Raw genomic sequence first — 15116 nt, 5'->3', positions numbered from 1 at the left:
ACAGTCATGCAAAATCACTGGGAGTTTCTGGGAAATCCCTTCTAAGATCTGTAACCCCCAAGTTAAATCCCTTAGCCACCCGAGCTTCAGTTTCGCCCTCTACAAAACTGGAAAGGACATGCAACTGTCCAGGCACACTGAGGACCAACTGTGACAAGGTGAGCCCAGAGAACGAAGGGACCCTGTTCTGCACAATGTTAATTGTGCGAGCCATGTTAAGATCCGTGTTCCTTGAGCACTATACTGCTGTAATGAGTCTGCCCAGACGCAGCCTGCATAGGAAAGGTCAGGTTTCAGAAACTGGAATTATCCTTCTGACATTTAGAAGCCAGCAGAACAGGCAGATGATGAAACCACAGGAACCTTCCAGTTTGGTTCAGGAAGGCCAACTGCTGCCACAAGCAGACCCTTGAGCCCTGCCACCCTGTTTTACATCTTTTTCTCCCAACAGTCTGCCCCTGGGACCCCTGCGGTTCCCTAAAAGGGGACAAGTCTAACAGACTCCCTGCAATGGTGCCCCAGCAAGGGCCTCGACGTCCTCCCCGCCGCCCTCCCCTTGCTGTGGACTCTAGTCCCTCTTGGCTGCGACCCGCTCCTCCGCCCGCGGTCCCCGCAGATGTCCGCGGCGCGCCACGGCGCACGCTCGGGGGCGGAGCAGACGCGTCAGGCTCGGCGGCAGCGGCGTGGGCGGCGGCGGCGGGGACTCGCGGGACGCAGCTACCTCTGCGCCCGCCCGCGACCGGCGCCGCCGTCACCTCGGCGGAGGGCTGCGGGGCGCGGACGGTAAGGCCTGGCGGCGAGGTCCCCGCGCCATGGGCTCCGGGTCTGCGCACTGCGGCGAGGCGGAGCGGGGGCCCGGGGCGAGTTCCCAGGACGATGCAGAGTCCGATGCCCGCGGGGGACGGACCGAGGGCCCGGGATAGGGACACGCGGCGGCATGGGCCCCTGGGTGCTGTTGGGAGGCATCACCTGGCCCAGCATCGGCCGATCTAGAAAACCACCGAGTGTTGGGGACAGGGGCGCGGGAGCCTGGCTGTGGAGGCTGGCAGTGCTCCCGGAGGGCAGGGGCGAGCCAAAGGGGACAGCCCTACTGCGGTGCTGGGACTCTTCCCTGGGAATCGGTGGTGGATGCTAGTGAAAAACCTAGTAGCATGCCCTTTGGGCCTGCTATGGGGTGTAGAGGATAAATTTTGGGGTAAACCTGGTTGGGGGGGTGGTTAAAAACAGGACATTGGCAATGCAGACACAAGAGTGGGATGGGGATTGGGTGTTTGGGTCTCAGGTTGCAGAAAACAATTTTATGGTCTGAAAACGAAGCACACAAAAGTGATTTTAACTATTCTGCTGTCAGTAAATGCTTGATGGTTTTTGCATTTTATGTATTGGACTCTGGCAAGGATATTCTCCTATGGGCATGGGCAGAGATATTAAAATATAGGTAGGAAGATTATCTGAAGAGTGTGAGCACATTTCCAGTTTTCTTTCCGTACTAGTACCTAAAGAAAATCTTTTTTGGTGAAGAGTGTTACAAGAGTTCTCACATGAATGGGGAAACTAACAAGCCAACTTCTATTAAAGCATGGAATTTTCAGGGTAAAAAGCAGCATGCAGATTTAATGATATACATAAAACCAATGGATTTAGAGTGTGAAACTCTTTCATGCTAATCTTTCTTTATATCTGTCAGTTGTTTAATGCTTTGAATTAAATATTTGGCTGTTTTTGAAAAAAAAAACATACATTCAAAGATTCACGCAAAGTAGATTTAAAAAAAAATACATTGAATGTACTAGCCAAAGAGAATTATTTAAACAGTGTGTTAAACATCCTTACAGGCATCTGTCTGAACCTATATTTGAATACTCTCCAATTTAATACCAAATTTTAATTTCATATCACCCCAGAGTTAGAAAGTGTACAGTCTCCAATTACGTGCTATTGGAAACTTGTTTTCTCCATATGTTTGTTTGAACTGGGTTTTACTCTAATATTCTTCTCCATATGTTTGTTTCACCATAATAGTCAGGAGAGTTTACTGCTATGTGAAGAAAACTTAAATGGACAATGATGTAGGATTTGAGATGCAAATACGTTTGCCTGTTGGGTAGCCATGGTGAAGCTCCTTAAAGAGAAGTCCCAGACATGTCACAGGCTTCTTAAGAGTGAACGTCTTCCTGTTTTCTCTTGTAGATTGAGCTGCTGAAACTTCCACCTTCAAGATGAAGTTTTCATTGGCAGTCTCCTTTTTCATTTTCATGTCCTTGTGGGTTGAAGAAGCGTGTTCGAAAGAAAAATCTTCCAAGAAAGGGAAGGGGAAAAAGAAGCAGTACCTGTGCCCGTCGTACGTTCTGTTCTCATCTTATATCCTTCTGCAGAGCCGCGTTGCTGCTTCTGTTGACAGCCAGACTGGTTACTAAAACGCCCATCCACCACTCTTTCCACACCCAGGCAGGCACCCGTTGTGTCCTGCTAGCAAAATGCCAGAGTAGACAGGTTTGGAATGTCATGGTCCCTTCCCAGTGGTAAAGGAGGCCTGGTTCATACATCTTCATATATCATTTACAAAAGTAAAACAAGTTATTATAGCTTTCTTAGGCCAGATATGCAATTTTAATTGGATGATGAGAGTCTGTCTTTTGAGAAAAAAAAATGGTTCCAAAGGTAGATTTAAAAATAATCTGAAATGAAAATTTATTAAGAATCAGACAAACTATGATCTTGAGGTCTATTACATTCGTGTTGGTATATCACGATGGAAGTAAATTTGCATGGTAGACAACATTTCTTTTTCAGTATTTGTTTTTAAAGGATTTACAAAAGAACTTTAGTGTATCCCTCCAAAAGTGTGTAATAAAATATAGAATTACTTGTAAAGACAAAATCCAGGCTATAATCTCTCTAAAGTCAAAGTTTATCAGCTTGGGTTCTTTTCTGGGAGGGTTTAATATTACTGGTCAATAAAAACTGAAAATATCCAGCAGGTGAACACTATATAATGATTTCTACATATTATGATGTGTTTTTAGGTGATAATACAGCACATGTGATTACTTTGCTGTTATAGGCCATTTTTCAATTAAGATGGTTGAGATGTCGTATTGACCACAGACAACATTTTATTTCAGCATCATGACTTACATGTGAACCATTGCAGTTTTATAGATGTCTCTAAGGAACACAAAGTGTCTTTAGGAAGAAAAATTTTGTAAATCAAGGACCTTAGACTTCATGTGTTGCAGCTGATACTTGTACAGATGTGAGAGACCAAAAGTCTGAAGTCAGCATCATGGAGAATAAAGTCTAGCATTAAATACATTTCATGTTGTGTCAAGAGGCATCTCATAATTTTACCATTGACATCCCACCTATTTAACAGTATTATGTCAGGGTCAAATTATTATCTTATAGGATAACCTTGAATTATATGCATGCTTCTCCTTGACCTCTGTACCCTTGGGTATCTGCTGAGTGATGAAGAGGCAGACTTAGACCTATCCACCACTTGCTGACATCAGGAGTCCTCAGTGTTATGATTTTTGTATCTTAATCAAGAGATTAGACTTTGAGGGAGCTAGATGATGCCGGGACTTCTTCTCATGTGAAAGATGCATTTTCAAGTTCTAAATGTTCTTTGTTGATACAAGCTGGTAAATGCCTGTAGTCGTGGTGGCTGTGTGTGGTGGGGGTGGGGGGGGTCAGGCTATTGTGGATCATTCGTGTTTTCTTCTAAGTGATTTGGCTCAGGTACCTGCCTCTCCATCAAGACCCTGCCATACTTCCTGCATCAAAAGTCAAATTGTTTGAAGTTCACAACAGCAAGTCTTGTTGCCACCATTTCCTTGAAGTAGTATTTAGAGGACACGTGCTCTTCCCCCCCCCCCACAACTACACTATTAAATTACCCAACAAATATAAATGGTCAGTATAAGTGGTGTCTATTGGTATTAGGACAGATCATTTTAGTAAGGTAAGACGATAAAGTTTCTCTTGAAGAATGTGAGAATTATCAGGATTGAGAAGGTGCTGTCCATGTCTATTGAACCCCTTGTCACAATACTTCATATATAATGAGGTGGAAGTTGATCTTGGCTGGTTTCTACCATAGCCTTAAATTTATCATTTTATTTGTATAATTTTGAGACTAAGTATTTACTGGCGGTTTTAGTAATTCTGTCAAACATCTAGCTCATCAGTATGTAAGTAGGACAGAGCAGATGACTCAGCAGGTAAAGGTGTGTCCTGCTGAGCATAAGGACCCCAGTTAGCAGCTCTCTGGAACCCTTATGGTGGAAGGAGAGAACCAGTTTCCAGAGATGTACCCTGACGTCCACATGCATGCTGTGACACAAGCATACACACATGATCATAAAAATAAACACACAAATATATTAAAAGTAAGTGTGCCCTGGTGAATTACAATTGTATATTTTTGGTTGAATATATATATATATATATATATATATATATATATATATATATATATATATATATTTATAAATAAGTATATATAAATATATATATATATATATTTATAAATAAGCGTCTACTGGCATAGGAATACAATTCTATGATCCCAGCAGTTGACAGGAGGATTGAGAGTTCAAAGCCATCCTAGTTTCCACAGTGAGATCTAGCTTAAAAAACAAAACAAGTAAAATAAATAGAAAAAGAGCTTAAGAAATTCAGAAGTCATTTCTCTGGCTGGAATTTGTTACACTATATGAGAGTTCTCTGAAACCTCAGGCTAGAATCTCAGCCATAGTAATGTGCTTTAAAATAATCTTAGTGTATAGTTTAGCAATATGAACTGTTTATTTTGTGTCAATTTATTAGGTGTCTTGCTTAGCAGAGTGAGAATTAGAAATCTTAGAAATTGAGGATAGAAAATGAATACTTCTTAATATTGTCAGGTTCTTGCCTGGTGACCTTTGGTTTATTTAAACTCTTTTTTGAGAGTGGCATTGGTAAGCAATGGGGGCATATGTAGCTGGCTAGCATATTTGTAGTGAACAAGCATTAAATATTTCTACTTTTCCATCAGAACACTAGTTTTTCCCACTGGGAATCCCATTATGAGAATATACATTTTAAAATACAGGAGAGGCACTGGAGAGATACCTCACTGGGATTTTCTGTTCTGCCTGTGAGATTTCTCCTAAACTCATGTGTATAGCTGAGGTCACTTACTACTACTACCCAGGTCTTTGTTTCTAGTTCAGAGCTGTGTGGAGGGTAACACCCACTACATAATGTTACAAAGCTCAGCTCAACATGCTAAAATTTGCACTCAGAACTCCTCCACACCTCTCCTGATATACAGCTCGAATTTGCCAGCTAATGACCCCAGCAGCTCCTTTTCCATCCTAGGATGACTCTTAACCTGCTCTTCGTTTCTCAGATTCAGCAATCACTAAGACTCAGCAGCTCAGCAGCTCTTCTTTGCCACATCTGAAGTGTCTTCACTTTCACTTCTTTACAGACATTGTTTGAATTATCTTCCCTACAATCTGTAATACGGCTTGTTGTAATCTTTCCACTTCTTGGTTTTTGTTTTTGGTTTGTTTCTTGGCCATTCCTTCTCCACACTGACTCTAGAGTTTTGTTTTGTTTTTTGTTTATTTTGTTTTTTGTTTTTCCAGATCTTAGATCTAATTAAGTCATTCCAATATTGAGACACCTTGCAGGAACTCCATGGCTTTCTTGGTATGGCTGCCATTTCTTGTCTCTATGCAGAAGACCCTTGATGGCTAGAGTCTGACGTCTTCATCACTATCCTCTCCATCTCAGTCCCTGACCAAAGAGTGCACACAAGTCACCTCTCATTCACACCTGCCCTTTCCCATGACTACCAGTGTTCTTCTCAACAGTTAAAGCACCAGTGTTAGATAACTTCTACCTCTACCTTGATGCTGTTGCTCCAAACTCATGACAGTGACTATCACTTTTTCACTGTTGATTCTCAATCTATCTGCCTGAACAAATACTACTGCATGCATCCTTTCTCATTCAGCATTTTAAACTGACATTTCCATAATGACATCAAACTTAATCAAAATTTAAAACCATGATCTCTACTTTAAGAAGTGTGTGTGTGTGTGTGTGTGTGTGTGTGTGTGTGTGTGTGTGTGTGTGTGTGTGTTTGATGCTGTGAATCTAGCTAAGGGCCTCATCTATGCTAGGCTGGCACTGTGGTTGTTGGGAGGTATCCCAGCCTCTTTTCTCATTTTGACAATTTCGGTAATCACCTTCTCCATCTCCACAGCCCTCTACTTGTCTCCCATATTCATAACTCTTTCTGGAGATTATCAGCTATAACTGTGTTCTTCTCCAGCTCTTTGTAAATTCATGAAAGAACAATGTCTTACTCAACTCATTAAAAGATAACAACAGAATGCCTGGTGCAAAATATAGGTAAAGTGAAAATTTCTTCAGTAAGCACAGGGAAACCCAAATGTCTTTGCTTCTTACTGCCTCTGTTATGTCTGGATTTTACATCATTGATAGGGTCTCAGCATATGGACAACGAGATGTATTCACAACTAGGTTGATGGGTGGAACATTTTCACCCTAGGTTATGTTTGAATGTGGTAGAATTTTGACTTCATTATATTCAACATTTTATCAGTGGTTAAAAGAAAACTTTAAAGAAAAAGACTCATACAAACTGAAGTTTGTAATGTTGGAAATTTAATGAGGCAGAATTGGTATCCAGTATAATCCTGAATTAAGGGACTAAGACTCAGAAAGAAAAGAATTGCATATTGATACTATATGCAGAATTATAGATAGATAGATAGATAGATAGATAGATAGATAGATAGATAGATAGATAGATTGGTAGGGTGGGTAAAGAAGGCCTATCTTGCAGGAGGCTAGGAACCAGCAGGAGTAGGGAGGGCTAATAAGAATGTGTACTGTGGTGAATATGAATGGAGCATAATGATACATATATAGCAAATTATCATAATAAAACCCATTCACTTTTTATGATAACAACAACAAAATAAAAATAAAATGATAAACAGAGCCTGATGAGGTAGGTAAATGAGTTACCCTTGGTTCACCTACCATCTTTGTATGTATGGGTTAGATAGACTATTTGGAAAATGTTTGATGATATATATATATATATATATATATATATATATATATATAGTGTTATAGTTAACAGATATTTAAAGCAAAGTCCATAGGCATTTCTGCACTGTTCTACTCAATATTTCCAGGACAGAGAGAAACGATAGTAGAAGCAGTTAAGATCTTTTCATACTAGGAAGTGCTAAAGGAACTAAGATAATTGAATATTGTTTTCAAATGTTTGAAAAACCTGTGAGAGCCGGGCAGTGGTGGCGCACGCCTTTAATCCCAGCACTCGGGAGGCAGAGCCAGGCGGATCTCTGTGAGTTCGAGGCCAGCCTGGTCTCCAAAGCGAGTTCCAGGAGGGGCGCAAAGCTACACAGAGAAACCCTGTCTCGAAAAAAAAAACCAAAAAAAAAAAAAGAAAAACCTGTGAGGTAAATAAGAAACCAGACTTTATGGCTTGGTATCGGCTAAAAGCCAGTCTAATGAATACAAGCTTTAGGGAGTGAGATTTTGGCTCCCATGTAAGAACTTTCAATTAGAGATCAGATGAGATATAATTGACTGGAGAAGAGGTGGGGAAGTTGTTGTCATTAGAGCCATTCTGGCATGAGAAACTTGTTTGGCAAGCCTATGTTAACGGATTTCAAATTGGATATCTAGGTAGACCATATGTCGTTGTTTAAGGCCATTTCAACTTGTGAGATTTTTAAAATTCTGTAACCCTAACATTGTATTTAATTATCTAATAGCAATAGGAAATGGAGTCTTCATTCTGCAAATTTAAATTTTATCTTGGGCCAGTTTGATAGATCTGCCTTTAATTTTTGTGGATTGACTTGGAAAGTTCTAGTATATAAAATGCATATGACTCTATCTTGAGGTGAATTTAAAGACCTTAGTTTTCCTTTAAGCCAGGCTTGGTGGTGCACACTTTTAATCCCAGTATTCAGGAGAGAGAGACATAGGAATATCTCTGCGAGTTCAAAGCCAGCCAGATCTACATAAGGAATTCCAGTTCAGCCAGAAAGACAGGGAGACACTGTCTGAAAAAAAAACCCAAACCCAACAAACCAAACAAAACAAAACCAAAACACTATAATTTCCCTCTGAAATTATCAGTTTTTCATCAAATTATTATCAATTATTCATAATGTTTTTGTTGTTGTTTTAAAATCTCCTTTAAACCCAGAAAAATCTCTTTTCTGACATAATCAAGTAGGAAAAGATAAGTCAATCCACCATACCTCTGAGGAAATGACTGCAGGTATGACAAACGGACATGATGACAAACGGACATGATCAACACTTCCATAGTCATATGACTACGGCTTCATAGTTGCATATTCTAGAAACAAGAACAAGCGGAAATATGCTTAATAATCCCAAGAAGAACAAGAAAACAATTTAAAAACACAGAAGGACATTGTTGTCTGTCACAATTTTCGCTTGTAGGAGACAGGGTAACTCCTTTCCTCTGAGCTTGCCTGGGCTCTGTCCTGGTGTGCATCACTCTTTTTGCCATTGCCGAGCTAATGGTGCACATTCTCACGCTGAGGCCTCTGAATTTCAAGAATCTGGCAGCTGATAATAGTAAGTGTAACTAATGTGTTTATGAAGTATGTTAGAGAACTGTCTTGAACATGAGGCAGACAATCTGGTGTGGTTCTCAGATGAGATTCTTCATTTATTATTCATACATAAAAAAAATGGAGGACAGCTCACAGCAAACAAACCTATCAGTCAGCCTAGCTCTAAGAGACATAAGCAATATCTGGAGGCAGCATTCACTCATAGACAATGGGGAGAGGCAGCAGGAAGTGAGCTGAAGTTGGATTAGGCAGTGCAGAGCAAGCCACCATGCCCCTGTCCACTGGTGGGGGAAGGACAGTGAGTGGGTGTTGGCTCTGCAGCAGACACTTCCCGAGAACTATGTTCCTTGAGAGCACTGGATGCTAACTAGTCATGGCCTCAGTTAGGGTCAGTCAAGGTCAGTCAGGGTGATGGATGCTTAGAGCTCAACAGGAGATCCTGGTGGGAGACATGATCACTGGAAGGTCCCCTTGTTGCTAGAGTACATGGCTCAGGTATATTGAGGTTTTTTGGAGCCCAGCATCTACTAAGATGCTTGGAGCCTGGGTTTTTGTGGAACTTCTGAGCTCTACCTTGGCTTCTCAAACCTCTGCACATGATTGGCATAGGCTGCCCACCCCTACAGCATTCCTGGGTACACTCAGGTGCTTGCTTCTGCTATCAGCCAGTTCTGGAATCAGGACACTGAACAGGACTGCCACCATCTTGGGAAACACTCCATTTTTATTTTCAGATTTTTGATCTAAGTGTGCATTACACAATCTTGTTTTTCTTTCTTTCTCTTTTTTGCTCATACTATGTCTTCACTCTGAGGAGCTTCACAAGAAGCCTTTAGTGATTCAGGCAGCTCTTCTTGTGTGGATGTCCAATCATGTCAGCCTACATTTTCCCTATCTTCTAATAAGTTTCCTCAAACCCTTGGAACTCTAGTGTCAAAATCATGACATAAGCAACTCAGATTTTCTTTTGGTTCTGTGCACACACTGGAAAAGAATGGGAGTTATTTCTATAAATTTGTTCATAAACTAAAATACTTTGTATAAATATAAATGCACTTGATACCTTTTCTGAGAACTTCTGTCTCTTTTGACATGTAATGCTAGAACATATGCACTTCAGTTGTGTATACTGATGAGAAGTAAGATTATAATGACAAACAAAAGCCATGTTTGGGCAATTTAGTATGGTGCTCATTAGTCTCTATAGATTCTTTTATCTAGTTTTCATTAGTGGACTGGATGGCTCTTTACTTAGACCCAGCTTCTTGCCTCCTTGTAGAAAAGTTCAAGATGGAAAGGTTGGCCAAAGATGAGAGACTGATTGAAAAAAGGTAATTTACAAAGTAGATACACATGGAGATTGCCTGTGTTGTCATCATTGTATACCTGGACCAGGATTTTTTTTTCCAGTGTTCGATGATGTATTTTCATACTCCCTACTTTGCAATTTCTCTTTGATGGCACACTGTTATTTTGCAATCACTTGAATTAATGATCTTGTCTTTCCAAATAATTCTCCAGTTTTAAAAATTGGCATCCCCATTATTCCAGTTAGTCAGGCATGAAACTGAAATGGAACCCACCTCTTTCCTTTGGAATGACCTCCTCTATCATTGTGCTCAGATTTCTTTTCAATGCGTCTCCTATTCACATCATAGTCAACGGAGCTGTTGTGGTATTTTCCAATTTAGTCACCTTATTGTTATACATCTAAGCATACTGTTTTCATTTTCTTCTTGCTAGTCTTACATTCATTAACCCACAAGTTATTGTTCTTTCCCAATAATCCAGCATATTTCTTTTAACCCTAGATTTCAAGGGGCTCTTGAATTTATATTCCAAACTTTGACTACAGCTACTATCTTGTTATAGAAATCTTGATCTACCCCCTTTTCCTAACCTTTCCTTGCTATCATCATCATCATCATCATCATCATCATCATCATTTTACGTTTAGTTTAGAAACATAACTTTCCATTTATCCAGATTTTGCCGGTTCTTCAGGATTTAGCTGAGTAAATATTGCCTTGTCCTACCAGGCAGAATTTTTAAATACTTAGCAGTTTCAGTTGAGGGTGTGAGTTCTGTGAACTGACAGCATTCTATAGAAGTGTGATTAGGTAATGTCTTGGAAACTGAAATTCAACATTTAGAAGGAAAAAAGTGTTCACCTTCTGATTTTATCTCACATGTAATACTATCCTAAGTGCCTGTTACCATCATTTTCAAGAGGTAAAATTATGTGGAAGTTTGTTCAGAGGGTTCCAACTGGTACTTGCATGGTCATACATGTTTGTTGTATATTGTTGGATTAGATTTACTGCAGCTTGCTTTCTTTGATGAACAGAAGAAAAAATAACTTCTAAGTAAGGCCTTTTCTTATGAAATAAATTAGACCTCTTTTGTATAAGTCAAATTATCAAGCCAATACTAAGGAGAAAAGTGTAGAAGACATATATAAATTAAAGGATATTGTAGATGGGTCCAAGGAGAAAATGGATTTTTTTAGTAGGACTTTTTTTGGCACCACAGTGATTTTAAACTAGAAGAGGTACAACTAAAATATTTAAATTTATTTTCATAAGCCTGTGATTAGGGCTGATATTAAACTCTTTTCCTCTCCCAGAATCCTTTTTCTTTCACACATATATTTTGGCAGTTGACTAAATTGAATCCTTCATATGACAATATCTTTTACTTTTTTAGTTAAATCATGTGTGTGTTAAGAATCTATGTTGCAAACAGTTGAGAGGAGGTGGCCATATATAGTTTTAGAACATGGCTATTTCAAAGCTTTGTGTCTAACAGCTTATTTGTGCTTGATAGTACAGTAGAATCAAGTGAGTAAGTGCTTACATTGACAAATCAGAGTTAATCTTTTTACACAAACATGGTTTGATATAGGTAAGATAAATTCACTTTGCACCTCTCCTCACAAATGCTGGACAAGATATTGGGTCATAGCAAAATTAACATGGCATGAACATACACATGGTCCTTTTGAGAAATCATGTAGGTATGAAACGAAATTTCATAGAGCCTTCATTTGAATAACACTAAGCGAAATAATAAACTGCTAATAGAGCATGTTAGATACCAAATCAGCAGATGCTTGTCAAAGCCTCTTTGTTGACATGTCCTGTGCTGATTCATCTCATCTGTTGATGTGTTTTGGGATGTGCTGTATGGTCCTGAGGTCCTCTGGTACCCTCCATCAGCCTTCTCACTCTGTTTCTGACTTTCTCCAGTACTCAGCTTTTCCTCCCACTTGGTTCAGTTCCAGCATGACATTTTAATATTTGCTGTAGAGAAAAGAAATCAAGCTGTTTGGTAGAACCTCCCAATTATCTGTTCCTTCTTCACTCTGAGGCTTGTCTAGCAACATTCCTTTTTTGCCTCCTCAGCTCCTGACTTTGAAGAAAAAGTTCTCCTTGGTGAAGGCATTGTGAGATCCACCTTCTCTCTGGGAACAGTTCTTCCTTCATTTTATTTATCTCTTATTTCTTTTATGCTTAAGGATTTAAAAACATACTGAAGGGGCTCCTGCCTGAAAAAAAAATGGAGTGTACATATTACATTAACATTTCCATCTACTCATTACTGTATTTCCTGTACTAAAATGACCTGTTTTCTGAGCTTTACTTGGCTGTTTCCTTTTTTGTTGGGCTCCCTTTAGTTCCTCAAACCATATGTTATCTTAAGAAGCAAAACACCCTCAGTCCTTCATTTGTTAATGTGCACTCCCAACCCTACTCCATTTTTTGAAACAGATATTTTCTTCCTCTTAAAGAAATCTAGTCACTTCCTTGATATCATTATTACTTGGTAAGGACTACATGCTGTTCTCTACACCCCAGCAGACCCCCGTGTCCACCCACTTCATGGTTAGCTTCTAGAACTTCTACCTTCTGAGTCTTTTTCCCCCCTTCCTTTTTTCCCAACCTTTCTGACTAGAAGTCATCAGCTGCTTTTACTGACTCCTTAACCATTGGTATTGTCCTGGATAGTCATCCTTGGTTCTTACAGCTTCTTACTCATCAACAGTTTATCCATGGAAACTTCTGGTTGTGTATGCTTGCACAACCAGGAATTATTGTATGCACATCCTTTTCTTCAAGTTTATTTATTTTGTGACACCCAGGCATTAATTTTCCATTACCTACTGTACTGTGTTATACTGTAAATGCATTGGGCAGAGCTCAGTCATAGAGTATGTGTATGAGAGTCTGAATTTAATCCCTAGTACAACCAACAAAGAAACAAAAAATAAATTTTGTAAAAATGTAGGTATTAAATATTAACAAGAATAACTTACTTTATGAAATTTTTATGATAATAAGTATAGTTATGAAATTAGTGAGAAAAGTATTTTGGTTTGCATTGTTGTTTTAGTTTAGTGGCTGACTTCGTGGAAGACTCCTCATTTATACTCTGCCATGCACATTTGCATGAGGTTCACAGTGATATATTAATTTGTCTGAGGTATGTGCAGAAGGGATGACCACATGCAGATGTGAAATTGGAAAAGGGAAGAGTGCTTAGATAACTTTTCCAAATTCTGGATGTTCTCTAATGTCGTGCCAAAGTTAACAAATGATAGTTCCTTAAGAGAGGGTTTTTACGTGAAATCTAAAATCAGATCGGTGAACATTTTGTTCTGTTTCATTACAGTTCACTGCTCTGACATGCACGTTGAATGGACTCTTTTGTTCACAAGTGATTTTACAACAACATACAGAACAGCTAGAAGATACTCAGTTGCCTCCTTTGGAAGTCTTCCAGAGGTTGATTATGTCATTGCACAGCATCAAAAGGCACTTCCATTTAGTGTCACTCTTTGTTACTGGAGAGAGTATATAAATATTGGGAAGCACTCATAGGAGCTAATGTTTTTCTAATATTATGATTCATTTTTGAAAATGTGTTTTCATCAGCAACAAAACACAACCATTTTTGATCAAAGTTATATGATCTTTTTATTTACCTTTCCTAAGAAAATCCCAAATATTCACATCTGGATTACCATAGCTTTTTTTTTTTTTTTTTTTTTTTTTTTTTTTTTGTGTGTGTGTGTGTGTGTGTGTGTGTGTGGTATTAATGAATGATCTTCCACAAAAATAGGAATCTAATTTAGTCGGTAAGTCAAACTCCCCAAGAGCTTTTATTCCCGAAACAATTCAGTTTAGGTTATAGCAATAGTCCTGTGTGTGACTCCCCATCTTGTCAGGTACAATGTTAGGGTAATGCTGATTTAAGTTTTAAAAGTCAGTGAAGTTATGTTCCTCTTAGTAATCTTTAAAAACGTTGCTTAGGAACACTAACTTAAAATTTTGCCTCAATTGCTGTTATGTTGGTGATGTCTGTTATGTTTTGAAGGTTTGTGATGGTGTTACATATAATTTATGTAGGCTTATATATTGGTGGTGTGTGATATGTTTTGATTTTGTGGGGGCTTAGGTTTTGGTAGTGTGTTGTATTATATTTTGGTGTGTGGTGTATATGTTGGTAGTGTGTGGTCTCTTTTCATAGGGGGTGTGGTATGTTTTGATATATGGTATTATGTATTAGTTGTGAGGGTTTATGTATTGGCGGTGTGTGGTGGTGTGTATTGGGGATGTGTGGTGTTATGTATTGATAATGTGTGCCATGCTGTGGTGGTATGTGGTGTTATAAATTGGTGGTGTGCAGTGTTGTTTGTTGGGAGCATGGGGGTTGATGTATTGATGTGTAGTGCTATGATTTGGTGATGCATATTGTTATGTTTTGGTGGTATGTGATCCTATACATTGGTGGTTTGTGGTGCTGTGATTTGGTAGAGTGTGGTCTTAGGTTTTTCTAGTGTGTGGCGGTGAAGAATTCATTGGCATTACATTTAACTGTTTTTGTTTTGTTTTGTTTTGTTTTTGATTTGTGCTAATGCACAAGCAGTTTTATCCACCATTACTTTTCCACCATGAGCAAAATTGTCAATATGTAATAAGGTAAATACTGTGTTACTGGTTTTATGAAAACAGTTTTGACTGTTTTGTGGCCAATTTGCAAATAGACAAAGCAAGCTTTGAGAACTGTTATTCTAGTGTGCAGGCATCTGTGATGTTTGGAATAGGTACAGCTGTTCCTTTTTCTGCTGTGGCCAGCCTTTCTCTCCTCTGGCTTTGCTCTGCATTACCAGCATCTTGTGCTGGGATATACTACTCAGCTTCCCCTTCACTGTGGTATATTCTGTAAGTACTTCCTGAAGTTTGCCCTGCTTCTTTCCCTTAAACTGACACATCCCGTCTTATCTTACTATGTTCAACCGCATATTCTTCAGAGTCCCTAGCTTGTAACCTGCACAAAATTCAGTACTAAAGATACAATACTAATAATTCCAGGTCCCAGGTAAAACTATTCGAGTTAGTTTTGAAGAGAACAGATAACACTTAACTCAAGTGAAACAGTCCA

The 15116-nt window shown here is 39.2% G+C and overlaps 1 protein-coding gene across 1 annotated transcript in view; it reads left to right on the top strand.

Moving 5' to 3' along the window:
- Positions 1–664: 664 nt before the first annotated feature.
- Glrb (glycine receptor beta) overlaps positions 665–15116 on the top strand; it is a 69221-nt gene continuing 54769 nt past the window's right edge. The window contains exons 1-2 of the mRNA XM_052730401.1: positions 665–783; positions 2191–2341. Coding sequence (XP_052586361.1) covers positions 2220–2341 — 122 coding nt within the window. The 5' untranslated portion in view covers positions 665–783; positions 2191–2219. The remainder of the gene's footprint in view (positions 784–2190; positions 2342–15116) is intronic.

The sequence above is a fragment of the Peromyscus californicus genome, unplaced genomic scaffold (assembly GCF_007827085.1).
Source record: "Peromyscus californicus insignis strain IS unplaced genomic scaffold, ASM782708v3 Scaffold_9__1_contigs__length_137607984, whole genome shotgun sequence".
Taxonomy (NCBI): Eukaryota; Metazoa; Chordata; class Mammalia; order Rodentia; family Cricetidae; genus Peromyscus; species Peromyscus californicus.
Note: the sequence above shows the minus strand (reverse complement) of the source record. Positions and strands in the feature narration are given on the sequence as shown.